This window comes from Vulpes vulpes, chromosome 2 (genome assembly GCF_048418805.1).
Source record: "Vulpes vulpes isolate BD-2025 chromosome 2, VulVul3, whole genome shotgun sequence".
NCBI lineage: Eukaryota > Metazoa > Chordata > Mammalia > Carnivora > Canidae > Vulpes > Vulpes vulpes.
This window is the reverse complement of record NC_132781.1, coordinates 25,440,687-25,465,986: the sequence shown is the minus strand read 5'-3', so window position 1 is coordinate 25,465,986 and position 25,300 is coordinate 25,440,687. Positions and strand designations below refer to the sequence as shown.

The 25,300-nt window shown below is 56.1% G+C and overlaps 1 protein-coding gene across 1 annotated transcript; it reads right to left on the bottom strand.

The window, feature by feature from the left end:
- Positions 1–2,561: 2,561 nt before the first annotated feature.
- On the bottom strand, positions 2,562–25,041 carry NGFR (nerve growth factor receptor). The gene is made up of 7 exons (XM_025996283.2): positions 24,947–25,041; positions 22,239–22,527; positions 15,204–15,345; positions 11,405–11,764; positions 7,409–7,661; positions 5,524–5,684; positions 2,562–4,877 (listed from the first exon to the last, which is right to left on the bottom strand). Exons 1-7 carry the CDS (start codon positions 25,039–25,041, stop codon positions 4,576–4,578), a joined length of 1,602 nt encoding a protein of 533 aa, XP_025852068.2. The 3' UTR covers positions 2,562–4,575.
- Positions 25,042–25,300: the final 259 nt, after the last annotated feature.

Sequence of the window (25,300 nt, the reverse complement as noted above, 5' to 3'; positions counted from 1 at the left end):
AATGTGCTGTAAGAATAAAATACACACCGAATTTTGAAATCTTTATAGGAAAAAAAAATTTAACAAATTTCATTAATAATTTAAAAGCATTGATTAGATGTTCGAATAACACTTTGGCTATATTGGGCTAAATAAAATATGAAGTTCATCTCACCTGCTCCTTTCTACCCTTGTAATGTGGCTACTAGAAAACTAAAAATCAGGGGATCTCTGGGTGGCTCAGCGCTTTAGCGCCTGCTTTCGGCCCAGAGTGTGATCCTGGAGTCCTGGGATCAAGTCCTGTATATCCAATATTTCCATTGAATTGTGCTGTTCTAGTGCACATGCATTCATTTATTCCACAAATTTTTGTTGGGTGCCAGCTATATGCCAGGCAAGGTGCTGAAGATTAGAAGGTGAGCAAAACCAGACCCCATCTCTGGATTTCTGGAGTTTACAGTAATCAAAGAATTAGACTGCAAAGATTTCTGAAGAAAAGGAGTGGAATATGATGTCCTCTGGACTTGGAATCAAGAGACCTGATTTGTGTCCACAGTATGTGAAAGCTTCCTTAAGGAAGCACTTGGGAAAGGAGAACGTGTTCTAGACAGTGAGGACAGCATGTGCAAAGGCCCCGTGGCTAAAGGAACATTGAAGCTTGAAGAATTTTAAGAGGGCAGGTGTGGGGGAACACGGAAGAGGACAAGGATGGCTGGAGGAAGGCAGGGAGTCTGGAGGAGGTGGCAGGGGCCTTGTGCAGACCCTGAGGGCCACATTAGAGATGGGAAGCTGATAAGCATTTTTGCCCTTGGGGTTGGTGGGTAGAGAAGGAGGGATGGAGAGGTCAGGCTGAAGGAACACAGAGAGGGTTTCTCCACCAGTGCTGGGGGAGGCGGTGCAAATCTGCAGTACGATGTCTGTAAGGGACCCCAGGGACCCTAGGCTGGTATCAGCTACTTCTGTACCCCCTTCCCAATTCTGCACACCCTGAGGAGCTTTTTAGAGTGGTCTCTTCTTGCCATCTCTGTGGCTTCCCTTGTTTCAGGCTGCCATTGACTTCCACCCTCCAGACTTCAGCCAGACCAAGTGCTTTCTTCAGTGGAAGTCTGTCCATGCACCCCCCCCCCCCGCTTAAAACCCCTCCGTGGCCCCCCCGTGTTCTCAGAACATAGTCCAGACCCTTAGCCTGTCTCTTTGTGAGCCTGTCTGCATCTGGCCCCGCTGACCCTCTGCTCTCCCTGGGCTCCAGGCACAAAAGCCTCTCCAGACCCCTGGGTACTCTGGTCTCTCTCTTTGGGGCCTTTGCTGAGCTATGTCCTCTGCCAGGAATACTCTCCTCCCTCAGCCTGTTGACTCATCAATAAGGGCTCAGATTCCTTTTTCTGACCTGTCTTCACTACCCCCTGGTGAGGGTGGGCCTGGGCTGGGGTGCCCCTCTCACCCCTAGCATGGCACTGCATGCCACACACGGCCCGTCTGCTGTTTCCCCCTCAGGATTGCTGGAGTGGGTCTCCCTAATTCCCACAGGCAGCATCTGGCTCTTCCCTATCAGAATGGGGGCTCTCTTAGGGGAGGAATTGTGCCTCCCTCATCAGATAAGAGGTACCCAAAGTCAGGGGCTGTGTTTTCTCCAGAAGACAGGCGGCACCCTCAGGACAGAGATTGTCTCCCCCATCACCCTGGGGGTTATCCATGATCATTTCTCTTACCTACTCTGAATCATAACCCTCCACTTACACTCCTTATAGCCCTCCCAGACATGGCGGGGTTGGGGGGTGAGGATAGAAGGCAGCCCTCTGCTTTCACCCCATGCCTAACCCTTGGCTGGGATCCTGCTGGCCCCTGCCATGATTCTGAAACTAGGAAGATTTGTTTGCTGTTCTTTCTGGGAAAAGCAAGCCTCCCATGGCCTTCCCCGGCATCTACGATTCAGCCCCACCAGAAGACCTGGCCAAGTGATCAGCAGAGGCTGAGTGGGGGCCTTAGGCCTGGGGCCGGGAACCCTGCTGCTCCTGGGCCAGGCAGGGCTCAGAGCCAGGCTGCCAGGAGCCGGGGTTGGGACCTGCCCCAGAGAGCCGCCAGGGAGGGGCCTGCCTCACTGAAGGCCAAGCAGCCAGGCTCCTGCCAGGCCATCTGGAGCCAGACCCTGGGTCTGTGCATGTGTGTGGGTGTGAGTGTGTGTCTCCCAGGCCATGTGGGTGGCTGCAAGCTGCGGGGTTGTGACCCGGCCCTCCCCTGGCAAAGAGGCAAACCTCTGGCTCCCCTGTGGTCAGTTTCACTTCTGACATCTGGTCAAGTTCACAGCTGGCCAGCTTCCTGCGTGGTCATTTTCACTTTCCCTCTCCAAAATCTGGGGGCAGAAGGCCCCCACTCCTTCCCTATCCCACTTCAATTAACTCCATGGCTACACATGTGGATTTGCTCGATTTCTGTGAAAAACCCCCCATTTTGTGGGGCGGGGACAATAGGACAGGAATTCACCAAGTTAGAAATTATACCTGGGTCCCCTCCACACAAAACCCTCCTCTGCCCCCACACTGGCTCCAATCACGTACGTTTCCAGAAAAATCTCTTTGCACTGCTTTTCTTTCTTTGCTATTATAATGCTCATCATTTATGTTTTATGTGTAGGTTTTAGGAAGGCCCAAGAAATGATTACACAGGATGCAAGGGGGAGGTGACAGGGGGTCTGGAGCTCACAGCCCCCAGCTGGGGGGTTGCCAAAGGGTTTCATCTTGGCCCAGAGGGAGGCGGGAGGGGTCCCAGAACCAAACACATGCTAAAACCTACTTGCGGTACCCCAGCCCCTTCCCCACCTGCTGCGGAGGACAATAAATACACTCAGATTCTGTCCCACTCTCCAGGTTCCAGGTGCACAGGGGAGGGGCCAGCAGGTGAGTTTCCTCCTCGCTGTCAGACCCATCAGATCGAGGTCATGGAAATGCCATTTACTTACAAGGTTCCCAGTCCCTTACACGGAGTTGGGAGAACCCTGGGCAAAGGGGAGGCGGTGGCTGTCACCACACACCCTGCTTGGGGCTGGGTTCGTTCATGCTAAATAGAGGGGCGCCACACTCATTCCAACGTCAAGCAAAACAGAACAGGCCAGGAGGGACTTCATGAGACTTCACCGCCCCTTTCTGGCACCAAGCTAGGGAAGCAACAGTCCTCCGCGGGGTCCGCTACAGTTGGGAGGGGCGCCTCTGCGGGCCGCAGACTCCCTCAGGTCCTTCTTGCCGCATTCCCACGCTGGTCCGCTTCTCTCCACTGCAACCTCCGGAGTCCAGCCAAACCCGCGCTTGCAGGAAAAGGAAGGACTGGGGGGAGCATTCCTCCACGTGCAGGCCCTTGGACTCCAGACGCCAGCTCAAGCCTCAGCCGTCCTTGGCCCGCCAAACCAGGGGCGAGGGAAGAGGGCAAGCTGAGTTCAAATCCCTTCAGTGCTTCTCTGGCAGCTGCCCTGGGCAGGATCCGGTCCCAGCCCAAGAGAAAGAACTCGTGTAGAAAAGCAGATTTCTCAACGTGTGTGTGTGTGTGTGTGTGTGTGTGTGTGTGTGTGTGTGTGTGTCTGTTTGCTGCAGATCAGGGGTCCTTATTCCCTGACCCCACGGGCTGGCTCTAGGAGAAGATACTGTCTTGTGTTGGCTCTGGGTCTGTGCCGGGATGGAAGGCACCTGTAGTCTGGGCCACACCATGGATGCCACACTGATGTGCCTGAGCAGAATTGGCAAAGGGACCCCTTTCCACAAACCCTAAACCATGCTCAATCAAATCCATCACTGACCATGATGGATCAATGGACCAGGCCTTGGGTGAAGCATCCCCATCTCCACAGGGGTTGGACGGGGCCTGGAGATGCTAGAGGACAGGCTAGATTTGGCTTTGAGACACTTCCCAGAGGGTTGCCTGCCCCCCCAACCCCTGCCCCCTGCCCTCAAGCAAACCTGAGGCCTGCCTCCCCTAATTCAGAGAGTGGGGGGCCAGCCCACATATGTCTTCCCCATTGCTGGGTGGCTTTGGGCCAGTCACTCCCTCTCTCTGGGCCTGTCTATATGTAAAACAAGGGGGGGGTGGATCAGAACCCCCTTCCAACTCTGATAAGCCTCTTATCATCTTCATTTTGGCCCAGAGAGGAGGATGAGGGGGCTGAAGGAGGATGTAGGCCACAATGATGGTCCCTCATTCCCCAGGTTCACAGTGTAGAGCCTGTGGCTCTGGTTTCCTCAGTCTCTCCCTTTGAGTCTCTGGGGCTTTGTCCTTGCCCCCAACACCAGCCTTGGTGTCAGCCCCCCAGACCTGACACCTGTGGAGGTGGGAGGGGCTGGCCCACCCAGCAGTGTGGGGAGAAGAGAGCAGAAGATTTGAGATGTGATGGTTGGGGGCAGGGTGGGAGAGGTGGCGGGGGCACTTCTGGTGCTGGAGAGAGTGATCAGAAGCGATGGGGCCACACAGGAGCGGGGACAGGGCTGTGGCGTAGGGGCCCAGGGCTCTGTGGCCCTGCCCAGAGAAGCTCAGCTCTGACGCTGGCCCGTGGGGGCTGGCTGGAGCATCAGTCGTCGTCGGAATGTGGGGGCAGGGCAGGGGCTCTGGGGCAGCTCACACCGGAGACGTGGCCGTGGACTCGCTACACAGGCTCTCCACGATGTCGGCTCGCTGGATGCGGCGCAGAGCAGCCAGGAGGGCGTCGAGCGTCGCGCTGTCCTGGGCGGCCCAGCTGGCAAGCAGGGCTCGGGCTGGGCAGGCCTCGTGGGTGAAGGAGTCTATGTGCTCAGGCTGGTAGCCCAGCTCACCTGCCAGGTGCCGCCAGGTGTCCCCCGCAGAGCCATTGAGCAGTTTCTCTACCTCCTCCCGCTTGGCTGGTGGCAGGCTGCTGTAGAGACCTCCGTCCCCCTTGAGGGCTGCCAAGAACCCAGGGGGAGTCAGGGGTGATGCTCCAGACCCCCTTTGCCCTACAGTGGGCCTGGGGGCCTGGGTAGGACCCAGTAAGGGCTGAAGCATCTCTCCTCCCAGTGTGGGGAACCCCTGAGGGCCTAGAGGCAGAGGGATTGCCCAGATGAGGTCCTGGATAGGGGGCAGGGCTGTGCCTGGATAGGGGAGGGGCCTGGGGGTGCTGACTCACATCCCCTATCACCCACAACTTCAACCCCATCCCCACCACCTAACCCCAGCCCCGCCTCTGCACAATCAGTCAAGAGAGGAGCCACGGGACTTAGGCCCAGACCACAGCAAGTGTCCTGGAGCTGGGCTCTGGGCTACTAATTAGGGTCCGTAATTAACTACTTGTTCCCCAGAAGTCCAGGGCGGGAGGCTAATTGCAGCCACTTTGGGGAGTAATTAGCCCTAGGGGGGACAATTAGCTTGATGAGTCTGGATGCCCTGCTGGAAAGCCCTCTTCTACCCATTCGCTCCTCCTGCTTCTCCCCTCCTACACCACAGAGGCCCTCTCCCCTGTCAGCCAGCCCCTCTGGCAGTCCCTCCTACAGTCTAACCCTCATCACTCCTTTTCTCCCTACCTCAGTCCCCTAGCCCAGCCTCACTGCTCACCCTGGCCTGCGGCCGTCTGTGTGTGGGGCTGCTGGTCATGCAGGCTCTGGCTGTCCACAGAGATGCCACTGTCACTGTGGAGCTTTTCTCCCTCCGGCGGAGGCGTCTGGTTCACGGGCCGGCTGTTGGCTCCTTGCTTGTTCTGCTTGCAGCTGTTCCACCTGAAGCCAGAGGACAGGCCGGGTCTCAGAGGGTGCGAGGGGCCCTACTGGCCAGGAGCCCATGGGATCTGTGCTCTGGTGTGTGGGGGCTGGGGCCACGGGAGGTACCCCATCACAGCCCCCTACCGAGGTACCCACCGTTCTTCTTTCTCTCCATATTGGCCCCGCCGCTGGCCCGTACTGAAAGCACCTCGAGGGCAGAAGGGCTCTCAGGCCTCCGTGACCGCTGCACACGTTCAATGTATGTTCACGGAATGAATGGTGCGTCAAATGATTTCCCAGGAATTCCATTTTTCCCAATCTACTCTGCTAAACTACTCCCACATGTGTGCAGGGATATACACAAGGATTTCCTCTGCTATTATTGGCAATAAGAAAAAAATGAAAACAAATCAAAGGTGCCTCAATAGAAGACTGTTCAAATAAATTAGCATCCATCCATATGCTGAGTGAGTGGTTACAAACAATCAGATAATCCATATGTCCCGAGGAAAGCTCTCCCAAGGGAGATTAAGTGAAAAAGTAAGTTACAGAGTATGGATAGTGTGATCCCATTGATGCTTTAAAAAAAAAAAAATACCCTGTGTGTTTACACATACCTATAAAAAGTTTTATGTATATGTGTTTAGAAATGCACAGAAAATGGCTAGAAAGGATTCATTCCAAAAAGATTCTGATGAGAAGGGAGGTAGGATTTGGGGAGATAAAAGAGAGCTTTTACTTTTTGCTTTACAAGACGTTGGTCTTGTTTGCATTTACCCAAACAAGCATATATTACTTTGATGATATTCTTTTAAAGAATGGAAAATGCACTTAAACATTTAAAACACTTTCCAGGGGGTGCCTGGGTGGCTCAGTGATTGAGCGTCTGCCTTTAGATCAGGTTGTGATCCCGGGGTCCTGGGATGGAGTCCCGCATCAGGTTCCCCACAGGCCACCTGCTTCTCCCTCTGCCTGTGTCTCTGCCTCTCTCTGTGTGTCTCTCGTGAGTAAACAAAAAAAAATCTTTAAAAAAATAAAACACTTTCCAGGGGTGCCTGGGTGGTGCAGTTGGTGGAGTGTCCGACTCTTGATTTCGGCTCAGGTCATGATCTCAGGGTCGTGAGACTGAGCCCCTCATTGGGCTCCACACTCATCAGGGAGGCTGCCTGAGATTCTCTCTCTCTCTCCCTCCCCCTCTGCTCTTCCTCCAGCTCATGCTCATGCTCACGCCTGCACAAACTCTCTCAAATAAAGAAGTACAATCTTTAAAAGATAAATAAATAAATAAATAAATAAATAAATAAATAAATAAATAAAATAAAACACTTTCTAGAAGTTCTTGCACATCCTGAATTTCTGGATGTGAGTGCCACAACATCCCACATGTAACACGGGAAGGAAGAGACAGATGCACACATAGGTAACTGTGGGTAAATGGGATTTAGGGGTTGAGGGCACAGGTGGCTGGTAAAGAAAGCTTGGTGTGCAGTTGGGGGTGGCGAGCCAGGGAGGGGCACAGCATGGGAGCGGGATGGTGCTGATGCCAGAGTAGGACAGGGACCATCCTCTTGCCTGCCTCCTGCTGACCTGCCACACCCTGGCATGGGGCAGCTGGTGGTGAGGACGAGCGTGGTTTGGGGCAGAATTTAAAGTGTGAATTTTCAGGTCACCGTCACAGTAAAGTCCTCCTTGGGAGCAAAGACCCTGCTCTCTGTCCCCTGCCCCCCACCCCCACCTCTCACCTCTTGAAGGCAATGTAGGCCACTAAGCCCACAACCACGGCGGCCAGGATGGAGCAGTAGACAGGGATGAGGTTGTCAGCGGTGCCTCGGGTCACTACAGGCTGAGAGCTGCCCATCACTGTGGTCACCACATCTGCCATGGTGCTGGCTATGATTTCTTGATCTGGAGGTAGCTCTGGCTTCTCCGTGCTGGGGACGGTGCTGTCCGAGTCCTCTGAGGGTGTGGACCGGGTAATCCAACGGCCAGGGATCTCTGTGGGAAGAAGCTATAGGAGTGAGGGCCTGCTCCCCAGCCCCCAGCCCTGCCCTTTCACTTCTGACCGGCTCCAGCACCTTCTTCTCCACTCCCTGCCCCGCTCCAGGTGTGAGAGTGCCCAGCCATTACACACAGGGGTGAGGGCTGGGATTGGGTGTATGAATCATGATGGTGGAGAAGAACAAGGGCCTGGGTCCTCTTCGGCGCTATCACTGGCTTACTATGTGACCCTGGACCAGTCCCTTTGCCTCTCAAGACCTCAATTCCCCATCTACAGAATGGGGATGCTAGAGAGATGGTCTCTAAGCTCCCTTGGATCTGGGGTGCAGCTGTGATCCTAGGAAACTATTCTGCCTCCCTGGGTACCCAGAAGCCTGGCATGGAGGTAAACACACAAAGAAGAGAGAGTGGGCACCAGGGGACCTCTAGCAGGAATCAATCTGGGGAAATATTGTAACTTCCCTCATCCCAGTTTGTCCCAATGGCCCCAGTCATCCCGGTCCTAGGGAAGGGTGAGGGTACCCAGGTCTAGACAGAGAGCTACTTCCCTGCAAACTATCTCCCTAGGAAGTGGCATTCAGCCTCCCTTCTGGTTTGTGATGTCCTAGCTCTCAGCCTGGACAGAGTAGGGGGTGCCCAGCTGGCTGGCTTCCCTCAGCCAGTCTGTAGGCAGTTGCTAGCATCTGCTTCCTGCCCCGTGTGGCCCCCCAAACCAAACCATCTGATTTTGCCACCCAGAGAAGACAGTGTTGGGTAGCCCAAACCCTCCCTGGCAGAAAGCAGACTGCTGGTGGGGAGAAGACCTACAAAGAAGGTACTGCCCGCTGCCTGGGCTGGGGAGAGGCAGGAGGGACTATGTCTTGCCACCCACCTAGGCCCTTTCATCTCAGTGGGCACTGCCAGCCTCCCTAACAGGGGACCTGGCACCTCCTGGCACTAGTGGGTGGGAATTTCCATTCAGCCACCCAGCCAGGGGCAGTGCCAGGGGCTGTGGGCTCCAGATGACCTGGGGGTACCTGTCTGGGCGAAGTTGCCTACCCCATCTGTCCTCACTTCCCACGCCTGGGGCAGGGAAGGAAAACAGACAGGACATGCCAATGGGGTGAAGGGGAGGCACTTTGCTCCCTAGCTCCGCCCCACCCCACCTCCAGTTTGCCCACCCAAGTGGAGTAGAAGCTGCCCACTGGTCTCTTGGGCCTTCTCAGCTTGAGATGAGGATGGTTCAAAGGCCCCCATTTTCAGCACCTTCTGAGGGGTTAGGCCCCCAGATGTGGATCTGGAATCCATCTGACTGGTGCTAGGGAGGGGACTGCCATCTGTTGCCCCATCTTCCCCTCCCCCAGCTCAGTCCTAGGGGTAGGGAAAGGAGTGGAGGAAACACAGCTCTGTCTTTTGGCAGCCCCAGGCAGGGTATTGGACTTGAAGGGTCTTCTTCTCCTGCCCTGTGAGGGGACCAGGCAAGCTGGTGGGGCAGTCTGCGCCTGGAGGCTGAGATAGAGCTGGCTAGGGCGGCCCCCACCCCAGAGGCTGAAGGTTTGTTAGGGATGTTGGTGAATTAGGCCACCACAGAGATTCCAGAAATCTCAAAGGGGAAAGGTTGACAATGGGCATTAAGGGACAGACCAGGCTGAAGACAGGGCTGTCTAGGGCACTTTCTCCTCATCTCTCCAATCCCCCTTGGGGTGAGGTTAGGAGGGGAGGGGCACAGCAGGATGAGATCCAGATGTGGCCATGTCCACCAGCATTCCAACCCCCTAAGCCCTTGGTGAGTTCTGACAGCCATTTCCGGAATGGGAGCTGTCAGACTTGCGTGTGGAAAGAGGGACCAGGTTACTCCTAAACCCAAATTTCACTGGGGTGAGGGGTGGAGGGGGGTATCCTTCTGCCCCAAGGCTGAGTGAGTCACCATGTTGACACCTGAAATGTATATGCAAGAAAGTACAATACCCTGGAAGGAGGGGGGGGGGGGCAACCAAACCACCATCCAAGTCCATTTCCTGAAGTGTTCCCTCTATTCAGAGCTGCCATTTAACCCTTCAGAGGCTAGAGCAGAGAACAGAAGAGGAGATAAACACAGCCCTCAGGGGTACCCTCTTCCTTCGGGATGGCTGGGAAAGTAGGGTGGTATCTGTGAGGAATCTGTGAACGCCTCAAAAGGCAGGGCCCACCCCTCCCCCGCCACCACCTTTCTTTGCTCTAACCGCACCCGGGACTAAGTCCCCCCACTGGCTGGTCCAGACTTGCTCATGAACTGTGCTGCCCATCTGCCTCCTGCCAGCTGCTAAAACTCCCTCCCTGCTCTGCCCTGTGCCTGACGCCACTTGCCTGTCTCCTGGCCTAGAGCAATCGCCACTGGAACCACTAGGCTCTGGGCCCCGCTCCTCTCCCCTGACCCCCAACCAGGAAGCTTCACACACACACACACACACACACACACACACACACACACACACACACATCCTGGCCTCAGCCCAGTTTACCCACCCTCCACCCTGAGCTCCCTGAGCCAGGGATCATGGGATGTGGAAGGAAGGCATGCTCCCCATGGCCGGCGATCTGCCTCCCCCATCTGATTGGTGAATGACTGAAGGCCTAGGCTGTGCTGCCTCCACCAGCATGGGGGAGCTCCTGGGAACCAAATGCTGGGGCAACTTCTACTTCATCAGACCGGGGCAAAGGTTGTCTCTTTCCTTCAAACTGAGGGGGCTCCCGAAGGAAGTACTGGTGCTTCAGAGTGAGGGCATCCTGCGGGATGGGTCCTGAAGGGAAGTAGCTATAACTAGGTGCCCAGCCCCAGGGTGATGGACCCAAGTAAAGGCACTGTCAACCTCTCCCTGCAATAGAAAAGCCTACTTGCCTCCCTGCAGACGGATGTCACCAACCAGAAAATAAAACAGTTCTGCTCTGGCTGGTCATCGGGCTTCCTCCCCCCATCCCAGGAACTGGGTGCACTCCTTGGGGCCCCAAGCCTGGCTAATGGGAGTGCACCCAGTTCCTACCCACCTGGGGCTGACAGCCCTCCATGTGCACCCTGTCTCATCCTTGGGCTCCTGAGCCCTGGGCCTGCTGTTGCCCTTCTTCCTCTGTCCCCACCACCTCCTTAGAATTCCCTGAGTCCAACCTCATCTTGGCTAACCGGTAAGCACAACTGTTGACCCCTCCCCCAGATATCATAAGTTGATATCACAAGGGGGCCAGCTACCTTGCCTAACCCAAGACACCCCTGAAAACTGTATGACCAATGAGGAAACGAGGGTCCAGAGACAAGAGTGACACCCCCCCCCCCCCCCAGTATCACTCAGATAGTGACAGGGCAAGTTCCATCCCAGGTCCCAGAGCTCCAAGGCACTGTGGACCTAGACACAGCCTCAGAGCCAAAGGGCCCCAACTCTTGAGAGTCCTCAAGCCCCTTTCTCCAGTCCAGGGAGCTCGTTCAAGGATCAGACATGTCCTGCACTGTGCCTGTCCGCGGTGGCCACCTGTGAGGTGCTGATCTGCGGCCCAGCCAATCCCTAGCTGGCAGCCACAGACGAAGAAAGGTCTGGAAACGGAGTTGGAGCGTGGTAGCTGCGGCCCCGCAGGAGGATGGGGGCTCTCCAAACACCCACGGGAGGGCACCCTGAGAGGGGTCCCTGGGGCCTGGGGTTTCCGGGAGGGTGGCGGGTGCAGGCTCAGAGGCACCCCCGCCGCCCGGCCCGCCCGGCCCTCCCGCCCCCGGGGACCCCGCCCCGCGCGCTCACCCTCGCACTCGGCGTCGGCCCAGCGCGTGCACTCGCGCAGCTGGCGCTCGGTGTCCTCGCACACGGTGCAGGGCAGGCACGGGTCCACGTGGTTGGCCTCGTCGGAGTACGTGCCGTCGGGACACTCCTCGCACACGGTGTTTTGCCTGTCCTGGCACGAGAACACGAGCCCCGAGCCCGCCTCGCACACGCGGCACGCCTCGCAGCGGCCCGTCGTCTCGTCCTGGTAGTAGCCGTAGGCGCAGCGGCACACGGCGTCGTCCGCCTCCACGCACGGCGCGGACATGCTCTGCAGCCCCACGCACTCGGTGCACGGCTTGCACGGCTCGGTGGCGCTCACCACGTCCGAGAAGGTCACGCCTGAGGGCAGATGGACAAGGGGGACGGGGGCAGTCGGGGAGAGGGGTGGTGTCTGTTCGCCCGCCCTCTGGGTACCGGGACGTCGGGCACCCTACTTGCCTCCTCTCTCGGGATCCCCAGGATCCCCCTGGCTCCAACCCAGGGGGAAGGACGAAGGGGGCCCAGGCCTGGAAGCCCTGACGGGGAGGCTTCACCCGGGGCTAACCCAGCTGCAGCCGCGTGCATTTCTCAGCAGAGTCCCTTAGCGAGTTCCCAGCCCTGTCCCCTTGTTCCCAGCATGATTAAGGAATAATCTGAGCGTGGTTCCCACCCGGCCCTCCCCGCGGGCCAGAGCTGGGCTGTGAACCCAACCCAGGCAGGGCGGGCCTTCACCAGGGAGCCTCCTCCCTCCTCTGCTGTCCTTCTTGTCCTCTCCGCGGGTGGGGGCTCAGGTGTGGCCTTGACCAAGGCTAGACCGCAGAATGTCCCACCCATGGCGCTACCCCACGCCGCTTAAGGGCTTGGCTCTCGAGGGTGGGGATGGACTTCCCACGAGGCAACAGCAGGAGGGCTGGAAAGCAAGAAGGACTTGCCTGTATAGTCTTCTGCCCTTCCCAGTGGCACAAAGGGGAGATTTCCGAGCTCACTCTTGACTCATGCTCTCTTAAGGGATGTGAGGTCTAATCTAATAAGGGGAGGAACAGCCAGGGGATGCCAGGGTCCTCTCCTCCATGTGCAAGGCGGGGGAAGGCACAGAGCCAAATCTTCTTCATTCCTAGCCACCCAGTGCAAAACTCTGTGCCAGTCTGAAGCCAAGAGGATGAATCCTTGCTCCAACTGCAGAAAGAGCAGGATTTAGGAACTAGGGACCAGGGAAGGAGGGAGCGTTCAGAATGTGGAAGCAGAAGTAAAGACTAGGATCCCACTGGAGGGAAATTGAGGCCTGCCCTGGGTTCTGATCTCAACCCTCTCAAAAGGAATCCAGAGGCCAGATGGAGCACCAAGTCGTTATCTTTGGGGGGCGTGTGTGGGGGGTGGGGGGGAAGCAGATGTAAAGAAAGAAATGCAGAGAGAAATGAAAGGGGAAGCAACCAAGAGAGAAGAGAAGACAAGACAGGGAAGGGCCTGGAAGGAGATCAGTTTCGAGTCAGTTCTGGTGGAAAAACGAACCCCTCTGTCTCTCCTCCCAGGGATGGGGCTGACCTGGACCCAAAACCCGCTTCTAGAACTTCTTAACTGTGTGACTTTGAGTGTTTTACTTAACCTCTTTGAGCTTTTTTCTTTCTCTGTAAAATAGAGAATAATATCTCCATTCACAGGGTTATGGCGAGGAAGAAATGAAATTCTCCCATAAAGCACTAGACACCCTGCAGGGTTCCTAACAAAAGTTGAGCCTCTGGGGTGGACGATGGCAAGCCTGGTGAGCTTCAGTAGCAGGGATACGGTGTGCAGAAAGGACTTCCAAACCTAAACAGCCAAGGCAGGATGTCCAGCATATACAAACAAGAGGATCCTATCTGGTTAGCATGTGGCAGGGGGGTGGGTTTAGTCACACCAGAGGGGGAGAGAGTGGAGAGGGGGGCGCTGCCCCTGGGAAAATACAGAAAATTAGTAAGAAAACTCCTCGGAGACAGTTTTAGGAGGTGGGAAAAATGTGGTCTTTTTTGGCAGAGAATGAAGGCAGGAGCTTAATGGGTTTCCTTATGGAAACGTTTTGAGGATAGAGGGAAAGTCCGCTGGGGTCTCCATCCCATAAAGTGAGCTTATAAAGGCAGCCTGTTAACGCAGCTGGAGGCAGGGGGAGGGGAACAGAGGGAGCAAATGGGAGGGAGGACTCCTGCCACCACCTCCTAGCTGGTCTCCAGCTCCTGTCTCCCTTTCCCTGGAGATGCTAGAGATGCCAGCCTCTCCCAGGCTCCTCTACCCCACCTCTTGCTTTGACAGAAGGAAGTAAGTTCCTATCCTGGGAGACTTAGGGTCCAGGGCGAAGAGGACTTGGGGAGGAGTCTAGGAAACAAGAGGCAAACTCGGGAGGATCCAGCATAGCCGATGGTTGGCCAACCCTGCCCTAGGATGGAAACCCAGTTAGGCCAGGGCAGGTGGCCAGATGGCAAGGTGGCAAAGGCATTACAGGATGTCTAGCCTCCCCATCTAGGCCCAGGCATTTCTCTGCTACGGGATGGAGTTACAGGATCCACAGGCATGGAGAGAGGAAAACTGTGCGTTTGGGGACACCAAGGAGTTGGGGTTGCCTGGTAGATAGGCTGTGTGTGTGTGGGTGATAGAGAGGAATCCACAGGTCAGACTAGGCAAATGGGTTCAGAGATCCCAGTTCCTGGGGCCCCTGGGTGGCTCAGTCAGTTAAAGCATCTGATTCTTGGTTTTGGCTCAGATAATGATCTTGGAGTCATGGGATCGAGCCCCACATTGGACTCTGTGCTCAGCCAGGAGTCTGCTTAGGATTCTCTCTCTGCCTCACCCTTCTACTCTTCTCCCCTGTATTCTCACCCTCTCTCTCTCTCTCTCTCTCTCTCTCTCTCTCAAAAATAAATAAATATATATTAAAAACAAACAAAAAAGTTCCCAGTTCCTATACCTTGCTCCTGTCATGATTAAAGAAGAATCTGGTATGGTTCCCACCAGCCCTCCAGGTGCCTGGCAAGTGCCAGGTAGAAGGCAGGTTGCGACTCTAGACAGGAAGGAAAGGTTTCTGGGCAGGAAAAGAGCACTGAGCCCCGGGGGTGCTGAGCACTGGGCTCAGTACACTGCCCAGTACTGAGGCTAGAGGCATCCAGGCTGGGTTAAAAGCACAAGAATTCAGACCCCAGACCCACCGTTCTGAATCCCTTAGCAACAGCCCTGGAAGGTAGGGTTCTCTCCCCTTCTGAAGACATCCCAGGCAAGACAGGCCACAGCAGCCCTCTCCCCTCCTACCTGGCACCACCCCACAGTGAGGACTGCCTCAGAGTGTTCCAGCCCCACTCCTGCTACCTCTGGAAAGCTCTGCTTCCTTGATCAGAGCTGGGGAACAGTTGACCAAGCCTTCCCAGGATCCCCCAAGGTCAGTTTCCAGGGCAGCCAGGATTTGAATCTCCTCCCCTCCCCCAGACGCACTGAGGGTAAGTAGCAGTCATTGATTTTATAGTGCAGATGATATTTTTAGCTGGTCTTAGCATCAGCTCCTCCTCCCTCCAGGCCACATTCTTCTACCAGGCCTCTCCACCTGGGGGCTGGGCAGGGGTACCCCCTTGGGATCCCTCATGGTGAGGTCCCCCTCCTTCCTCTGCATACTTCCCTCAGCCATGCTCAGCTTTCCTTCTCACCTCCTATACTGGGTCGGACCCATTCGGGTGCCCACAGAGAGGTGAGCTGGAGACCCTGCCAGGAGGCAGAGCCCTTGTCAGGCTTCTAGCGGGCATGCACCTCCCCACCCCTCCCCAGACCACCACCCAGTACTCACTGTCCAGGCAGGGCTCACACACGGTCTGGTTGGCTCCGCAAGGCTGGGCCACCCCCTCACCCAGATTGCAGGCTTTGCAGCACTCGCCACTGTGGGTGTACAGGCCAGTGGGACATGCCTCCTTGGCACCTCCAAGGGACACCTGGGCGGAGGGGACATCAGAAGGTCAGACTGGCAAGAGAAGCGAGAGGGGATATCTTCCAAGAGATCAAACCCCCCCCCCCCCCCCCCCCCCCCCCCCCCCCCCCGCCCCAAAGCCTTCTATTGGAACCACCTGGGCGGGGATGAGCTCACCACGGAGGCATTAGGCACATCAAAGTTGGCGGCAAAAAAAGGCAGTGGGGAACAGGGCGCCTCTGCAGGCTGCCTGGGTGTGAGGTCAGAGCCCCGGATGCTGACTTTCTACAGAGTTCATCTTGGGGTTATGGCAACTCCTGGAATCCTGAGGATACACCACATGGGGAAGACACGGCCTGGGACCCAGCTGGGATCCTTTGGCCAGAACAGGTTCCAGCTTGCACAGGGCTGCCAGCTAAGGAGGCAACTGGAAGCTAAACTCTAGCCCAAATGCTGCTTCCCAAGCTGAACACCAGCAGGGCTCTGTCTACACAGAGGGAAGCTTTTTCTAACAAAGGCTAGCAGGCCCTCCTCCGGGTCCTTAATTCTACCATTCCACATACTAAACATTAAATGGGAAGTGTCTTGGGGTGCCTCGGTGGCTTGGCTGCTTGTGTATCTGCCTTCAGCTCAGGTCAGGGTCCCGGGGTCTTGGGATCACCCCTGCAGGATCCTGGGAGGGAGCCTGCTTCTCCCTCTCCTTCTGCCCCCACCCCTGCTCATGCTCTCTCTCTCTCACTCTATCTAAAATAAATAAAAATCTTAAAAAAAAAAAAAAGGGGGAGGTGTCTGTACTCAAAAACAGAAGGCAGAGGAGTGGAGTCTTGGGTTCGAATCCTGACTCTGAACTGGAGCTCTGACCTGCTCTGCTTTCCCTCTCTGAGTCTTCACCTCTCCTCATCCATGGACACAGAGACCACTCAGGGCCAGAGCAAAGAACCAGCCGATTGGCAAGAATTTGGCACCAAGCAAGGAAAAAGGGATGCCTGTTAGTGACGATGAAAAAGCGGCTGCTCTCACCCTCAGCAGCCCTGCTCCACTAGGGCTTGAATTCCAGCCACCAGTCTTCCCCTCTCCCTGCCCCCATGCAGCCAGTGGGAACAGTGCTGGAACCAGGGGAAAGGGGAGTCAGATTCCTGCCACCGAGGCATCTTTGCTCTTTGCTCATGGATGGAAGGATTTAGCACCAGATTCCCTGGGGGGTGGAGGTGGGGGGAGGCGGGGGGGGGGGGGCGAGTTCTGGCCGCTTGTTTTATGTTTCTATTCCTTAAAAAAAAAAAATTCTTCTAATAAAACTCCAAAGCTTGTTTCCCTGGCTTCAGACCATGCAGCTCCTATTTGATGCAAGAGGAAGTATGGGGTCATGGGACCAAAGGGGAGTGTTAAAGGTCATTTTGGACACTCTGCTTCCACGTTGGCAAAATCATAACCAAAAATACTCCCTTTCCCTCTAGTCCTTTAAAATCTCCTGAGGTCTAACCAGGGTTTGGCAGAAAGAAGGGGATGGACAGGTTGGATCAGTCTAGGAGGCAGTTTGTGGTCGTCAAGAGACCATCAGGGAGGGTGCAGGCAGCATAACAGTGGGGTCCTTGGGTATTTGCCACCATCTCCTCCCAGGTGGTAGGAACACAGGTCTGGGAACATCTGCAGACCAGAAGCCAAGACGGGGGCCGGGGCAGGGGCATGGTCCCAGATGCAGGCTTTCTACTATGAGGGAGAGCGAGATTCCAGAAGAGTCTGTTTGGATTTCTTTTCATCCTTGAGGGCTCATGCTTCACTGTCATTTCTTCAAGGAAGTGATCCTGTGGCCCCCATGCCTCCCAGATCAGGAGGCTATATATATATATATATACATATTTATATATATATATGTAAAACACCCCAGATCTGCTGCCCATATATACCCAACATGTATATTTATGAAATTTAAGAACATGAAAATACAATATGACCTCAATTTACTAGAACTCCAGGCTGGGGAGTGGCACAGGGGACAGGGGGAGACTTTCTGAATAGCTGAATTTCCCAGGAATTGAGGATTTGCTGCTCTGATCACCTAACTGTGGCTGCACCCTCCTGATTCCAGAACATACCTTCATGGTTTCCCCATGATTCAGGGACTCAGTATTTACACCAGTAATCGTACTGGGCTGCAGTGCAGTGAAGCCCTGTGTTCTTTATCCCAAATTACCACACTTTTGTCTCTGAGTTCTTCTGTCAGCCTTTTTTTTTTTTTTAAGTGTTTCTGTCTCCCTCCTTCCTGTCAAAATATGAGTTGTCAGTTTTCACTGCTACCAAGGCGTGATCTGAGCAGCCCTTCCCCTCCCATCCTAAATTATTACATCAAATTTAATCTACAGAAACTATGTCATTAGCCTGGGTGGGAAGATGTCAAATGTGATTGTAGGTGGGATCTGAACCAGGAGGAGGCAATTCTCTGAGTAAAAAGCATGAGCTATACTGTCTTCCTCCATTACTCTGAATCCTGGCTCATCGCTTAGGGCTGGGTGATCTGGGACAGGCTGGAATTTCTCTGCACCTCAGTCTCTTCATCTTTAGGCAATGGTGATAATACCTGCCCCGTGGGATTGCTGTAGGCATCAAATAAAGAAGGTGTTTATACACTTCGGGATCCCTCTTTTATCTTTCCCAAGGTCTTTCTTGCCTCTTTTGTGGCTTTTTGGCTAGGTTCCAGTTGCTGGAGGTTAGCAGAAAGCTGAGGGGGTCTGTCCATGGCATTTGAGTGGTCTGTGCATGTCCCTCTCCCTCAAAGCCTGCTCTGCTCCCCCCCTCCCACCCCCTTCCCCCGTGGTCCTCTCTCTTCTCCCAAATCTTGCATTTGGACTCCAGGCCACGTAATTAGTAACCATGTGTTTCCTGTGCTTGTTTTATGTGTCCTATTTCTAAACACCCCAGATCTGCTACCTAACAGTCTGCTACTTTGGGGCAATTCTCAGGCTCTCTAAGCATGCATTTTTCCCACCTAAAGCATTGGGTTGATAATATTTACTGCTCAGGGTTGCCCTGAAAATTGCATGAAATAATTGATGCAAGTCTGTCCGGCATATAGTAGGAGTTCAATAAATGTTAGTTATCGAAGAAGTGTTTTGTCTCAGGCTGAGCTATGGAGCCTAGGCGGGAGGCAGTGTGAGGGGAGAGTTGCAGTCATGCCCAAAGAAGAAACCACATAAGAGGAGGGAGCAGGATAGGCATGAAGAAAGATCCACCAGAAAGAATCTGAAGAGGGCCAAAGGAGAATGGAAATTGCTTTCCCTGTAGTTAACTAATTAATTAACAACTAGTTACTAGTTAACAACTATTTACCCAGATTGAACTAAGAGTTTTCCATGAGACATGGTCCATGACCCCCGTGGGAAGTCCCATAAGGAAGAGGAGACATCATTCCACACAGCTACTCCAGAAGCCAAGATGCTGAGGGATGCCATCACCTCCTCTCTGACAACTGGGGAAACTGAGGCTCACAGAAGCAATTCTGCTAAGTGGCTCGAAGCCTGGACTCTGTCACATCCTGTTGGTCCAGGGTGGGGGCAATCTTGGGAGCAAGGAGGGATGACACAGATTCAGGCTTATTGCCTCAAAATGATCAGCTTGCCAAGTGATAAACCAATGTGCCTGAAATGAACATTTGTTACAACCTATTCATTTCCAATTCGATGGAATGACTTCATCCCGTTTTTGAGAATGTTTGCAATCTTTTTGCCACTTTGAGGCTTTCAAAAAACTAAGATGAAATCACCTTTAGGTGAATTGACTATTAAAAACCTTAAAATTGTTTCAAAATTGGACAAAATGGAAAACACACCAAAAGAGTTGAGAGAATTTGAAACCATATGAATGCTTCAGTGTGATGAGCCCTAATCATTCACAACAGTTTCAGCAAAGGGGGTCCTTAGGTGAATGGAGCCAGTAGCCGCAACCATGGGGTGGGAGAGTTTTCAAATTTGTGGGGGGGTCTTTTGAGGTCAATGCCAATCCGGGGAGACACTGGCATATGCGCTCCACTTCTTTAGATAGCAGTTGAATTTGGGGTAGGAGATGAGTTAATTACCCAAGGACGCGGCTGCATGAAGATTTTGATAAGGGCCTGGGGACTATAAGTGGAGGGAAGGGGCTCAGTTCCAAATTTGTGGCTCCAGTGACACAGGACACAGATCTAATAGTCAGGGCTAGTGATGGTTAAGGGCCTCGTGTCCCTCCGCGGTTTAGGAGGCTGGGGGTGGTCAGGAGTGGGGGGGGGGGGTGCTGCTGAGCCTGGCACACCGCGGACAGAGTAAACTCCAAGCCAAGCATCCTGCGTTCCAACAAGGGCCCCACCACGTACGGACTGGGGGGCTCATGCCCGAAAAGTCTGGGAGGTTGGACTCCCTCAACTGTAAAATAGGAATAACTAGATTTACTCTGCGGGGATCTTATAAGGATTAAATGACACAAGAGAAATGACCCAGGGCAGCGCGTGGCACATAGTAGGCACTCGGCCAATTTTATTATTCCCACCTCCCCACTCCGCACCCCTTCCCCACCTCCTCCCCGGGGGGGGGGGGGGGATCTAGGCGCGTGAATGGGCCCCGGCTGGCACAGGGAGGTGGGGACCCCTTCCATCCCGGAGCCGCCTCCCCCGCCCCACAGCTCCTGTCCTCCCATTTGCTGCCCTCGTTGCATCCCTATTAGGCGCATTAGCCAGCCCGGCGGCTCCGGTTACAGACGTCTGAATGACAAAGTGCCTCCATTACCGGCGCGGCCCGCCAGCCGAGCCGCCGGGACGCGCTCTGGTTTCAGCACTATCGCCGCGGCCCAGGAAGCAGCTCGGACCGCCGCGGTGCGCAGCGCCAGCCCGCAGACAGCAGCCCCGCGCGCGGCGGCGGCGAGAGCCGCAGGGGCTGCGCGCGGCCTGCGCGGGGCCACCCCCCGAGACCCCAGGACCTCTGCGCCCGGCTCCCTTCTTTCCCCGCCTCTTCCCTACCGCGGTGTGGGGGGGACGCTCTCCCCAGCCCGGTCCCGAGCCCACGCCCGCGCCGCACGAGTCCCACCTCCCGGGTTAAGAAGCACCGCTACCCCGCCGCGTTAGTCAGCAAACGCGCCTGAAGTCTCTCCCAAGTCTCCGGAGAAGCCACAGGTACCGACAGCTCCGGGGGGGTCAAGCTTCGAGGACCGGACCGGCGCCCGGAGACGGTCTCCGCCCACCCCAGCCCCCACATTCCACCGCCCGCCTGACTCTGGGGATGGTGTCAAGCCCCCACGGCGGAGAAACGCGGCCCTTGCACCCCGCTGGGACGTGGGGCTGCCCCGCGCCCCGCTGCGAGGTGTGGGGAGTACCCCGCAGGGAATCAGGTGGGGGCGGCCTGGCTAGCACTCTGGTTTAACTTGCTTGTGAGATCTTGGCCAAGTCGTCTAAACTTTCAGAGCCTCAGTCTTCCCTCCTGTAAGATGGGGGCTTGGGGTGCAACGCTCAGATGAGAAATGAAGAAGGCAGGGAGAGTGAGGCCACCTCTTCCGTTGCCAAGCTCCGTGGGGCGTTCCGGGCCTGGGCCCACACCGGTCACATCTCCTGAATGTCTTGGGACTACTGCACGGACTTAGATGGTGGAGAGGACCCGCAGTCCTCCGCGCAGTCGGAATCCGCGGCGTCCGAGCGCCTCCGTCCCGGGGGTGCCCAGCGTCTCCCACCGAGAGCTGGGCGGGGCGCGCACGCAGTCCCCACCCGCCCCGGCGCTCGAGCCCAGCGAACTGCGGGCGCGGCGCTCCCGCCGCTGAACTTACCGCGGGGTCGGGGCGCGCCCGCCGCAGCCGAGGGCACAACGCCCGCCTCTCAGCGCCCCCTGCGGGCCGCCTGGGCTGCCGCGACCCCCGGCCGCGCGCCGCCGGGACCTTCCCAGCCTCGCGAGTCCCCGCGCTCCGCACCCGGAGACTCGGCTGCGGCCAGACCCGGTCGCGCGACGCCCGCTCCATCCGTTCCGGTCCCTGGCGCTGCTTCCCACAGCGAGAAGCAGCGGCCGGAGGGGCCCGCGGGTGGCGGGGGAAGCGGGCAGCGGGTCCGCCCCGGCGAAGTGGGCGCTCCCTTCCCGGCCTCGGATCCCGAGCTGCAGTTCCCAGGCTGGGCGAGGCCGCGAGAAAGGGCGCGCGGCAGGCGCGGGAAACGTCCGTGCCTCCGCTCCGTCCACTCGTCCCGCTGTCCCTCGGCGGGCAGGCGGGTCCCCGGGCACTTCGGGGTCCGCGCGCCCTCCTCCGTCCTCTTTCATTTTGCTGGCATCCCTCTCTCTCCCTCGCCGTCGTCCTTTTTCTGCCCTCCCCAACCCACTGCCCTCTTCAGCGACCCCCGCTCCCTGGAGCTTCCCTCCCGCGCCCCTCCCCCCCATTGTCTGGCTGGCCCTCATTGTCCGATGCCCGGTCCCCTCTGCCTCTGGTCCCTCCGACCTCCCCCATTGTTCTACCTCCTGGTCCCCGGTTCTCCGCCCCAGCCTCACTCGCCCCTCTTATCTGTAATCCCCATCCCATTCCTCTTCCTTTCAGCCTGGGTTCCGTCCCACGACCCTCCAGAGATCAAGATGTTTTGGGGGAAAGTCGCCTCGAGATCCCAGCATCCAAACGCCTTCTTCAGAAGAACCCAGGCATCTGAGAGACCCCCTCTCAGCTCCTCCATGCGCACCCTCCGCGATGCCTGAGGACCCGCATCCGTGCACCCCTCTCCCGCGTCCCTGCCCTTGGTCTCGGGGTCGCCCCTGCGCTCCGAGAACCCTAGACGCTCCTCCGTGGATCCGGGCAGCGGAGCTCCTCTCCCGCCATCCACCCCCAGCATCTGGGACCCCGACGCTCTGCTCTGTTTTCCCTCGGGGAAAACCTGAACCCATTGGGGTTCCAGTCCAGGAAGAGGGCGCGGGCTGCCCTCCGGCCAGCACTCACCCCCAGGAGCAGCAGCAGCAGCAGCAGGCGCGGCCCGTCCATGGCGCAGCCGGCGGCACCTGCCCCCACCGCCCGCCTCGGGTGGCTGCGCTCCGCTTCCAGTGGAGTCCGCTCCGCGGACGGATAGGGCTGCGCTGCGCTGCGCTCCAGCGCCCGCCCCCCAGAGCTCGCCGAGGCTCCGCTCGCTCTGGCCGAGGGCGGGAGGGGCTGGGAGAAGCCAGTGCGGCGGCCCCGCCTCCTCCCCGCCCAGCCCGCCCACCCCCGGAACCGCGCCCGCCCGCCCCGCAGCCTCCGGGAGGGGAGAGGAGGGGAAGGGAGGGCTTGCGGGGAGCTGCGCGCCCGCGCTCCCCGCCGCCGCTTCTCCGCGCCCGGGCGCTTGGAGCCTCTCCCGACTCCGCCCCGGTACCCAGTGCCCGGGCTGCGCTAGTGCGCGTCGCTCCCGGGTGCTGTGGGCTCGGGGACCAGGGCGTCCCCTCTGCGGCTCCCGTTCCTCTCGGCGGCAGCCCCCCCGCAGGGTTCACTCACTTACCCATCTGCCTCCGCCTCCAGCTTCAACCTTTTTCGCCGTTATCAGCAGGAATGTCCACTGCCCGCCCCGCCCTTCATCCCTGGTCCATCCCCGACTCTTCGCTCTCCCAGTGCAAAGGCCTAGGGGAAGAGGAGGGGAGAAGTAGCAGGTGGCCTGACCCCGAGAATTTGCAGAAGCGACTTTAAAGTGGAGTCCATCCTGATATTATTTGAATTCCCAAAAGATGGGTTTGAATGGGGGTAACAGGTGTGCACATAAGACGCAGGAATACACACACTCTCAAGCTTACATGTATATGTGCTTATGTGCTACCTGTGTTCACACCACCCTTGTGCACTCATGTAAATCTGTGTGCTCTACACATCACCTACATACTCATGCGCATATGCACACTCATTGCACATGTGGTCATAACATTCAAACACACATTCACATGCACATGTGCAGTCACCTCACATGTACAGTCTCTCACACAAGTGCACACACATTCATGAACACACATGTCCATACCCAAACACAGATATATCCTCAACAATATAGCCTTTACTAGACTGTGAGTATTTCCATTGGTTTAGGAGCTCCCTGCAGGCAGGGACTGTGATTTCTTCTCTGAATGCCTGGCACACAGTAGGTGTTCAATAAAGGTCTGTAGAAGGGGATAAAAGGAAACGTGGTTGGATGGACTCACATCCATGTACCGTGTCCTATGTAAGCATCCCCCAGGACCACATGCACCACGCCCTAGAAACCATAGCAGGTGCCAATCACAGGCCCTTGGCCACCCAGGGAAAGTACCACCAGTCTTTTGGTGGGAAGCACCCCACCTCAATGTCTACTCCCTGACTGTCCCTACCTTTTCCTGATCCCCCGGCAAGGAGGCCAGGGAACAGAGAGCCTACAAGTCTACAAAGGGCAAGTCTACAAAGCCTATTCCCACACCCTGATCTTGGCCCTGTGTGGACCTCAGTTCTGACTTAGAAAAAAATAATACTGCCCTCCCACGTTACAGGAAGAGGGGGAAGATCAAGTGCACTTGTGAACTGAGCATCTAAGCAGTTGGTAGGTGATTCCCCTGGATCAGCTGAAACGAATTTATTCATTCTGCCCTGTGAATGTCCTGTGTATCCAACAAAGTCCACAGGATAGCCTCAGAAAAAGCAGGTGCACATCACCCTGTCCTTGAGCATGAGTGTGGATGATCCACACCTCCAAGGCCAGGCAGCTAGCCCTTCTTCAGAAATCCCTGAGGAATACCTCTGCCAGACAGGGCCCATCTCTAAACTGTCTCCTCCAGCAGCTTTTACAGCCCTGCCCCTCCTCTGCACTGCATTCATGGAAGGCAAGAAGGGCCAACGTTACTACTAACAGCAGCAGCAGCATTGAGCTGCTTACTACCAAGGGTATCGACAGTGTGGCATTAATTTAAATACTCCTGTTATTAATTTATGATCCCGGTTACTATTATTGCCAAGGTTATCCATCTCAACACGATTTAATATGACCCACACTACCATGGCGGGGCCTGGGTTATTAATAATTTCCATGGTCTTGATCATTTAAGCCTTACTCGAACAATTACAAACAGCAATTGTTACTATTATTAGAAGTATTTCTATGATTAAGCCTGAGCGCAAGACCACGATGTAATGCTGAGAGATGGCAGGGAGAGCGACTGCAAAGTGCTGGGGGAGAGAGCACTGGACGGAGAGTCAAAGAGGCCTGGCTGAAAGTGCCCGCAACACTCTCTCTGCCTGCATCACTCACCCCCTCGTGTTTTAGGTGGGTTATGTCATTGCTCTCAGACTCAAGTGTCCTCATCTCTCACGTGGGAATCTCTTTAGAAAGATCTTGAATGAGCACGGTGAAGAACAAATGGGGTAAAACAGTGTTCATCCCGAGGAGAGACTTGATCTCTTTGTACTCATTCGGCGCATTTTCATTGAGCACCTCCTGTGTGCCATACCCTGTTGGAGGTGCTAGCTACAGCAGTGAATGGCCCTCGTTGAGCTGATGTTCCAGAGTGCTAGTTATTTGATGCAAAGTATTCTTCTGTAACGTGACACCTTGGCAGGACCATGCTGTAGATAGTGTGGCTGTGATCAGGATGTTCCTTTGCTGGGACCATCACCATCACCACGACTGTCACCATCACAGCCACCTCTACCAAAGCCATCATCACCATGACACTGGCACCACTGCCATCGCTACCACACCCACAATCCTCCCCATTGCTACTGTGACGGCCACATGATTGTCCCCACCGATCTCCGTCATCACCACAACTGCCAGGCTACAGCCACCACCACCACCCTGCCATCCTGCATCTGCAGCCACCACCCAGCAGGGATTCCCGTTCCTAATGAGTGCAGCATACTTGGGTCTGTCCCTCTGCCTTGGAATAATACTAGAGGCTCTATATAACCACTGTCTGCTTCAGCCTAACTCCCGAATGGTTGTGACTCCTGACCCCAAACACAAGTGTCCTTCAAATATTTCTCCCTTGACCTGGCCCTCTGTCTCCAACCCTCGGCAC

Bases quoted from the DNA above. Each gene is read 5' to 3' on its own strand.
- NGFR (XM_025996283.2), bottom strand. From the start codon at position 25,041: ATGACGGAGATCGGTGGGGACAATCATGTGGCCGTCACAGTAGCAATG. The intron at 11,765-15,203 runs GTGAGTACTGGG...ATCTGCCCTCAG, and splicing joins GTGTGAGCCCTGCCTGGACA to GCGTGACCTTCTCGGACGTG. The intron at 4,878-5,523 runs GTGAGCAGTGAG...GGTTCTTGGCAG, and splicing joins ACAGACGGCCGCAGGCCAGG to CCCTCAAGGGGGACGGAGGT.